The sequence below is a fragment of the Lucilia cuprina genome, chromosome 3, assembly GCF_022045245.1.
Source record: "Lucilia cuprina isolate Lc7/37 chromosome 3, ASM2204524v1, whole genome shotgun sequence".
NCBI lineage: Eukaryota > Metazoa > Arthropoda > Insecta > Diptera > Calliphoridae > Lucilia > Lucilia cuprina.
The window spans coordinates 44862704-44872499 of record NC_060951.1 but is presented as its reverse complement, the minus strand read 5'-3'; the positions used below and the strand labels follow the sequence as shown (position 1 = coordinate 44872499).

The following is a 9796-nucleotide window of genomic DNA, read 5'->3' as shown; positions in this document are numbered from 1 at the left end:
AAAATTTAAAATATTGAAAAATTTTCTATAGAAAATTTAAAATATTGAAAAATTTTCTATAGAAAATTTAAAATATTGAAAAATTTTCTATAGAAAATTTAAAATATTAAAAAATTTTCTATAGAAAATTAAAAATATTGAAAAATTTTCTATAGAAATTTAAAAATATTGAAAAATTTTCTATAGAAAATTAAAAATATTGAACAATTTTCTATAGACAATTAAAAATATTGAAATATTTTCTATAGAAAATTAAAAATATTGAAATATTTTCTATAGAAAATTAAAAATATTGAAAATTTTCTATAGAAAATTTTAAAATTGCACAGTTTTCAAAAGAAAATTTAAAATATTGAAAATTTTCTATAGAAAATCAAAAATATTGAAAAATTTTCTATAGAAAATTAAAAGTATTGAACAATTTTCTATATACAATTAAAAATACTGAAAAATTTTTTATAGGAAATTTTAAATATTGCACAATTTTCTAAAGAAAATTTAAAATATTGAACAAATTTTTATAGAAAATTAAAAATATTAAAACATTTTCTATATAAAATAAAAAATATTGAAACATTTTCTATATAAAACAAAAAAATATTGAACAATTTTCTATAGAAAATTTAAAATATTGAAAAATTTTTTAATAACCAAAACATTTTGAAAATTTTTCTATTAAAACAAAAAATATTCAAAACTTTCTATAGAAAATACAAAATATTAAACAAATTGTTATAGAAACCAAAAGAGATTGAAAAGATTTTATAGAAATTAAAAATATTGAAACATTTTCTATAGAAAACTAAAAACCATTGAAAATTTAGTAGATTAAAAATATCGAATATTTGCTATAGAAAATGGAATAAATTAAAAACTTTTCTATAGAAAATTCAAAATATTAACATTTATTCTTATAGAAAGCAAAAAAAAAAAAAAATGAAATATTTTCCAGAGAAAATTGAAAATTTTTTTATAGAAAATTAAAAATATAGAAAAATATTTCGTTGAAAACATTTTCTATAGAAAACTAAGAGTATTGAACAATTTTTAATAAAAATTCTGCTATTAAACCAAAAGAAATGAATAAAATTCTATAAAAAAAACACAAAATAATGAACATTTTGCTATAGAAACCAAAAAATATTGAAAAATTTTCAATAGAAAACTGAAAATACTGAAAAATTGCTTATAGAAAATTCAAAATATTGAGCATTTTGCTATTGAAACCATAAAAGAAATTGTTATTTTTTAATAAAAATTAAAAAAAATTATGAATTAAAAAAATTGAAACATTTTCTATCGAAAATGGAATAAATTAAATAATTTTCTGTAGAAAATTTAATGAATAAAAATTAAAAATATTGAAACAATTTTCTATAGAAAATTTAAAATATTGAAAATTGTTTTATAAAAACTAGAAAATTTTTAAAATTTTTCTGTAGAAAACTAAATATTTTTTATACAAAATTAAAAATATTAAGCAAATTTCCATAAAAAATTGAAAATATTAAAAAATTTTCTTTGGAAAATTAAAAATATTGAAAATTGTTTTATAAAAACTAAGAAATTTTACAAATTTTTCGGTGGGAAACTAAAAATTTTGAAAAAAAAATTTCTATAGAAAGTTAATAATATTGAGCAATTTTTTGTATAAAAAATTAGAAATATTGAAAAATGTTCTATAGAAAATCAAAAATTTTGAACATTTTTCTATAAATAATTACAATATTGAAAATTTTCTATGGAACCGAAATGGATAGAAAATTTTTCTATAGAAACGTAAAAATATTGAAAATTTTTTATAGAAAATAAAAAATATTGAAAAAATTTCTGTAGGAAATTATATAGATTGATGAATTTTCTGTAGAAAATTATAAAAATGCAAAAATTTTGTATGGAAAATAAAAAAATGTAAAAATCTTTATAATATTGAAACAATTTAAAAAAAAATAAGATTTTTTCTTTTACAAAGAAAATTTTCTTTTTTTTTCTAAAAAAATAAAGTTTAAGTTATTAATTTTTAATCCTTTAACATTAAAATGACATTACAAATACCTCTCGTCTTGTTTGAAAAAATACCAAAATATCCCCATTCCCCAGTACTTAAACTTTGCTATCTATTAATAAACCATAAATAAGTTAATATTATTCATTTAACTTTTATTTTAATTATAATAAAAACCCACACGCGTCCCGCATAATGACAAGTATTTAATGACAGGATTCGTGTTGTTAAAAAAATGGCGCCATTATATATTGTTTTACTTACTTAAACATGTTTTTCTTTTCTCATTTTATGTCATGAAAAAAGAAAAACACAGGCTATGAAAACAAGTTTTCTGCCCATAATAGTTCAAGGACTCAATATTTTTATAGGAAAAAATCTTGAAAACTTTTTTAATGACATTTTAAAAGAAAACTACTTATAAAAAAAAAATAAGAAAATAATGGCAAAAATAAATAAAACAATCAAAGTAAATATTATCGTCAGTCACTCAGTCATTAATTACTTTCAAGTACAATGGTTTTGAAATCTCAACCGCATTGTTTTTGTTCTATAAAGGAAACATGTATTGTTCTTGTTGCTGCTTGCTTCAACATGTTTGTTTTAGTGTGTGACTGTGTGAAAATCCTTTTATTGTCCTGGCTGGCATTCATTCATATTTTCTCTAAACAACAAAATTCATATATGAATGTCAACACATTTATTACTTTAAAAGTCAAGGCATTTCGCAAAAAAATAAGACCACAAAAACTATATAAATAACTAAACAATGATAATAATGAGATTATATTTATTTTACTTGCATTGAATATTACTAATGTGTATATTTGTTGTTATATATTTCACTATTTTACAGTCGCCCAGCCGTCTGGAGTCAGCAGCCTCTTCAAGTGAACACACCACAGGACGTCAATTGCAACGTGTCTTGCACTATACGATGACACCCTGCCGCACATTGCCCGGCCTTAGAAGGTCAGAATGTGCCATACACGATGTCGATTGTGATGAAGTTTATCCAGGCATCTATATTGGTGATGCGTAAGTTAAAGAAGAAGGCCAAACGTGTCTGAAGCGAATATTGCTGAACTGAAGGTTAATTAAAATGTTAAAATGTTCGTTCGTTTTCATTCCATAGAGCTGCTGCTAAAAATAAAACATACCTGCGTATGATGGGCATTACACATGTTCTAAATGCCGCCGAAGGTTGTCGTTATGGTCAGGTCGATACAGGGCACATTTACTATCGTGATATGCCAAGTATTAGGTATGACAATTCATGCACCCCAATCCATTCATTTTGTTCGTTGCATTTCCAACCCATTCCATGTTTAAGGGTTTATTTATTTATACATTAATTCACATTGCAAAGCATTTATTAATTAAATGTTAATATTAGAGAAGTTTTTGAAGAAATGAAGGGTAATATAAATTTTAATTTTCTTTTAAGAGATACTTTAAGTTTTCGATAACTTTTGTATAGAATTTAAAAGTTATTGCAATCTTTTCTACATGCACTACAAGTATCGATAACTTTTTCGTAGAGACTGAAAGTTGTTGCATATTGATAAACAAATATTGTCATTAGTTTTTCTATAGTTAAACTAAAAGTTATCGATAACTAATCTAAAAGAACTAACATTTTTTATAGAACATAAAATTTCTTATTTCTTTAATGGCGACTTAAAGTCATCGATTTCCATTTTAAAGGGAGTTTTTTTGATAGGCAATAGAAGTTATCGATATCTTTTTTATGGAGTTATCGATTATTTTACAAAGTTATCGATGGCTTCCATATAAAAAAGTAATCGAAGTCTTCGATTTCCTGTATGTACTAAAGGTTGTTGAAGACTATAGACTAATAGTTGTTGACAAAATGTTATCGATAACATTACCACTAGGAAAAATATAATCCATAACTTTCTTATATTGTATTCAAATTGTAGATAAGTTCTATATAGAGTGAAAATGTTATGGAACTTTTCTACGGAGAATAGAGTATCTTTCCTACAGAGTGTGTAAGTTATCGAAAAGTTTAAGTTGTCGATGCGTTTTCAAAAAATTATAGATATTTTTTAATGATAACTTAAGTTCAGTGTAGCATATAAGTTATCAATAACTTTATGCAGAAAATGTTATTGATAAGTTCACCATAAAAGATAAATGTTTTCGATAACTGTTCTATACAGGAAACAAGTTTTCCATAACTTTTTGTATACTAAAAGGATTATCGAAAACTTTTCTATATAGAACATATGATATCAATAACTTTTTTATATGGAACAAAAGTTATCGGTGCACAATAATAGTTATCGATATGTTTCCTTTACAGAAGAAAAGTTTCAGATAAACCATAGATATGTAAAACTTTTTATTCTTATGAATAAAACTTATCGAGAACTTCTATTTAGAACAAAAGCTATAGAGAACTTGCTATTCAGAACAAAAGTTAAAAAAAAACTTTTCTATTGAGAAATTAAGTTATGGGTAATTTTTCTATTCAGAACAAAAGTTATCGAGAACTTGCTATTCAGAACAAAAGTAAACAATAACTTTTTTCTTAAAATCAGAAGTTATGGAGAATTTTTATATTGAGAACAAAAGTTATCGAGAATTTTTCTCCAATGCAAATGTTATCGATTAATATTCTATAAACAGTTTTCATGAACTTTTCTCTTCAAAAAAGTTATCGATAACTTTTATATTCGGCATAGAAGTTATGGAGAACATTTCTATGAAAAACAAAAGTCAACAACTTTTCTCTGCAGAATAAAAGTTATCGATTACTTTGCAATAAAGAAGACAAGTTTTCAAGAACATTTCTCTTCAAAACAAAAGTAATCGATAACTTTTCAATACAGAACAGAAGTTATCGAGAATTTTTCTATTCGGAGCAAATGTTATTGTGAACTTTTCTACTCAGAACAAAAATTATCGAGGTCTATTCTAGTTATAGTTATGGAGAACATTTCTATTAAGAACATTACTTTTCTCTGCGGAGCAAAAGTTATCGATAACTTTTCTAATCCGAACAGAAGTTATAGAAAACATTTCTATTGAGAACAAAAGTTACCGATTACTTTTCAATAAAGAATACAAGTTATGAAGATGTTTTTCTCTTCAAAACAAAAGTTATCGAAAACTTTTCAATACAGAACAACATTTTTGAATTCCTTTTTTATACAGAACAAATATTATAACTTTTCTAAACAAAACAAAACTTTTCAAGAACAATTTTATACAGAAAAAATATATCGATTACTTTTTCAAGTAAAACAAAAGTTATCGATAACTTTTTGAAATAGAATACTTGTTATCAAAATTGGTTATATGAAAAGAAAATAATCGATAATTTCTTTAAATACAAAGGACTATTCTATAACAGATTATTGATTCTTTTCTTTTCATATAGAAAAATTTTCTATAAATTTTATTCTAAACAGGAAACTTTAATCGATAACTTTCTATACAGATACATTTTCTTTTAATTAAATTGATTAAGAGTAATCGATAACTTTTCAACCCAGACTTACTCAGTAACTTTTCTTTGGAGACTAACAGTTCGATGTTAACTATTTTTATAAATTTCAGACATCATTTCACCCCACGTATCATTTACATCTGTAAAATTAATCGATAACTTTTCAACCGTGTCTTACTCAGTAACTTTTCTATAGAGACTGACAGTTATCAATGTTAACCCTTATTTATAAATTTCAGAAATCATTTCACTTCATTTATTATTTACATCTTTGTTCTGCGCTTCTCTTCCCCTCTTATTTGGCTTTAATTGATCTTTGATTTAAAATTTACAAAAACAAATTTTAACATTTTATTTTCAAAATTACTTTGTCTGCGGATTTTCACCATCACTACACCAAAAACAAAAATGTTTTAAATAAAACTTTTATTTTCATTTCGAAAATTTTCATTTGCTTTGTAATTATGGCACTTGAGAACATTTTTTGTTTTGTTTGATTTTATTACAACATCAACAATATTTTGCACCTTTAAACATCTGTGTAAAAAAAAAAACATTCATAAAATCAAATTTTATAAATAATAAAAAAAATGTGTGTAGAAGAAAAAACAAAGACACTGTTTTCAGATATATGGGCTTCCCAATGATTGATGCTCCTACAACCGATATTTCACGTTATTTCTATGTGGCGGCCAAATTTATTGACAGTGCCATCAGTAGTGGAGGTAAGTTTAATAATAAAGTAAAATAGTTTTTCTTAAATTTACTTTTTTTTCCTCCCTTTTTCTTCCAGGCAAAGTCTTAGTTCATTGCTTGGTGGGTGTGTCACGTTCCGCCACCTGTGTTTTGGCCTATTTGATGATTTGTCGTAAAATGTCAGCGGTTGATGCTATACGAACAGTACGCATGCGCCGTGATATTCATCCAAATGATGGTTTCCTACAGCAATTGGCTGATTTAGACATGGAACTGAGACGTAAAAATCTATATCCATTTTAAGAAAACACAATAAATCATAAATAACATCTATAAAACAATAACAGCAACAACAATAACCAAAGAAACCAACTCAAATTATTGAATCACATATTCAGATATTATTTGAAAAAAAAAAAAAAAATAACAAAATCAAACTATAGATTTATATATTTAAATGAAAAAAAAAAAAAACGGAAAACTGAAACAAAAATAAAATATATATAGTGATATAATATAGAAATCAGTAATCAGAGACCATTTATAAAAGTAGAGACAAATTCTAAATAATCTAAACAGACAATGGACTTACGGACTCTATAAACTAACTGCTACTTAATTGAAACGTTAAACAAACAAAAAACGATCTTTTGAACTTATTTTATAAATATTAAGAAGAACAAATCTAATATTTAAAAAAAAAACAAAATTTTTCTTTGTAGTATATATTATATATGAGTATATATTTATTACATTATAATTAATATTATTAACAATAAAATTCTTTTTGTATTATTATTATAATTAAATGAACAAATCAAAAATATGAAAATGAAAACCAAAACAAAAACCAATAAAAAATTCTATTAATTATATACTAATGGAAACAATTAAAGAAAAACTTATATATTTATTTGTTTATGAAATTTTTAATTTGCAGTTGTATTTTTTTTTTGTGATGCAAAATGGTATTTTAGGGGAAATTAAAAATTATATATTTCATGAAAAGATCATCATTTTAAGTAATTTTTTTATAGATACTAAAATGTATCGATAACTAAAAGAATATTGTGGTATAAGGTATCTATATAAACTAAAAGCTATAGTTTACAGTTTTATAGAGTCCAAAAGTTGTCGATAACTTTTCAATAGAGACTATATGTTATCGATATATAAACTACAAATTACTTTGCCAACTTTTTATACCTTTTTAATAGAATATAAAAGTTTTCGATTACTTTTCTTTAGAGACCAAAATTATCGATTAGAGTTTTCGATTATTTTTTCATAGATTTTTTCTGAAATTTTTTATTATATAGAAAATTTTGTAGAAATTTTTGTAAAATATTGAAAAAATTTTAAATCTTTTCAATATGAAAGTATCTTTTATTGAAAATTATTCAATAATTTTAATCTTCATTTAATTTTTTTTAATAATTTCAATTTTCTGCAGAACTATTTTCAATATTTTTGATTTTCTATAGAAAATATTTCAATATTTTTAATTTTCTATAAAATTTTTTTTTCATTTTCTATAAAAAATTTTAATATTTTTAATTTTTTCTAGATAATTTTTCAATAATAATTTGTGTAAAACAATTTTCAATATTTTTGATTTTCTATAGAAAACTGTTCAATATTTTAAAATTTTAATAGAGAATTCCTTATATTTTTGATTTTTTATAGAAAATTTCTAAAAATTTTGATGTTTTATAGAAAATTTGTAAATTTTTTTTTAATTTTCTATAAAAAATTAAATAGTTTGAATTTTCTGTAGAAAAATTTTCAATATTTTTGATTTTCTATAGAGAATTCCTAATATTTTTGATTTTCTATAGAAAATTTCTAAAAATTTTGACATTTTATGGAAAAAATGTTCATTCTTTTTAATTTTCTGTAGAAAAATATTCAATATTTTTATTATTCTATAGAGAATATTTCAATATTTTTATTTGTTTTTTTAGAAAAATTTTCAATATTTCAAATTTTTTTAAAACAATTTTTAATATCTTTGATTTTCTGTAGAAAAATTGGCAATATTTTTAATTTTTTAGACAATTTTTTGAAATTTCTAATTTTCTGTAAAACAATTTTCAATATTGTTTATTTTAATAGAAAATATTTCAATATTTTTAATTTTCTATAGAAAACTGTTCAATATTTTTTTTACTTTCTATAGAAAATTTAATTTTTTTTAATTTCTTATTTCAAATTTTTCAATATTTTTAATTTTCTGTAGAAAATATTTCACTATTTTTATTTTTTTCTAAAAAAGTTTTCAATATTTCTAATTTTCTTTAGAAAAATTTACAATAATTTTAATTTTCTATAGAACAACCTAAATATTTTAATTTTCTATAGAAAGTTTTCTAAAAGAAATTTGAAAATTTTTTAATATATTGAAGAAAATTTTTTAAATATTTTAAATTTTTTCTTGAAATTTTCGAAAATTTTTCTAATATTTTGTAAAACAATATTCAATATTTTTAATTTTCTATAGAAAATTTTTCAATATTTAAACATTCTATAAAACTTTATCCAATATTTGAAACTTTTATAGAAAATTGTCCAATATATACAACTTTCTATAGAAAATTTTTCAATATTTCGAACTTTCTATAGAAAGTTTTTCAATATTACGAACTTTCTATAAACAATATGTCAATATTTCAGAAAATTTTCTGTAAAAATTTTTTCAATATTTCATATTTTCTATAGAACATATTTCAATATTTTTAATTTTCTCTAGAAATTTTTTGAATATTTTTAATTTTCTCTAGAAAATTTTTGAATGTTTTTAATTTTCTCTAAAAAATTTTTCAATATTTAAAGTAATATGTTTTAATATATAGAATTTTCTATAGAACAATCTTCAATACTTTGAATTTTCCCTAAAAAATTATTCAATATTAAATATTTTCTATAAACATTTTTTATTTTCGATACAAAATTTTCTAATATTTTTAATTGTTTATAAAATATTTTCCATTTTCTATAGACATATTTAAACTTTCTATAAAAATTTTCAAAATTAGGAAATAATCAATATTTGGAATTGTCTGTCAATAGGAAATCTATAATATTTTTCCTTTATTTTTCTTGTTATAAACAAATATCTTTAATTCCATTGATTTAAAATTATAAAAAATATAAAAATCCTGCTGAATATCTAGAATTTATTAAAGCAAAAAAATCATTTAAATTTAGTAAGTAAATTTGAAGCATTTTTAATTTTAAACAAAACAGCTTTCAACCAAAAAAAAAAAAAACTTGAGATCAAATTTTCTTATGAACTTAACAAACGAACAAAAAGAGTTTTAATCTCAAAATAAAATAATGAAAGCCTTAATTAAGTATTTAACAATAAAGAAAAATAGATATATGCATTAAACCTAAAACTAAAAACAAAAATCAAAAAAATCCTGTATTTACTCATGGTAGTGTTTCAAAACTAGAATCTAAAAAATTTTCAACAAATTAAACAAAATAAAATGCAATAATTAAAGAGACAAATAACATTTTGAAGGCATCAAATAATATTAAAAAAAAAACTATTTATAACTAAACATCACATAAAAACAAACTGAATTATAAAACAAAACAAAAAAAAAAAAAGA

At 21.4% G+C, this 9796-nt stretch overlaps 1 protein-coding gene across 2 annotated transcripts; it reads left to right on the top strand.

The window, feature by feature from the left end:
• The first annotated feature begins 2807 nt into the window (after positions 1-2807).
• On the top strand, positions 2808-6872 carry LOC111680658 (dual specificity protein phosphatase 13). Of its 2 annotated transcripts, none has more exons than XM_046947365.1 (4): positions 2808-3043; positions 3141-3269; positions 6111-6208; positions 6277-6872. In XM_046947365.1, the coding sequence occupies exons 1-4, from the start codon at positions 2823-2825 to the stop codon at positions 6480-6482; spliced, it is 654 nt and encodes a 217-aa protein (XP_046803321.1). In that variant the 5' UTR covers positions 2808-2822; the 3' UTR covers positions 6483-6872. The 2 variants fall into 2 exon arrangements, with proteins under 2 accessions (XP_046803321.1, XP_046803320.1); XM_046947364.1 differs by having other exon boundaries at positions 6084-6208.
• Positions 6873-9796: the final 2924 nt, after the last annotated feature.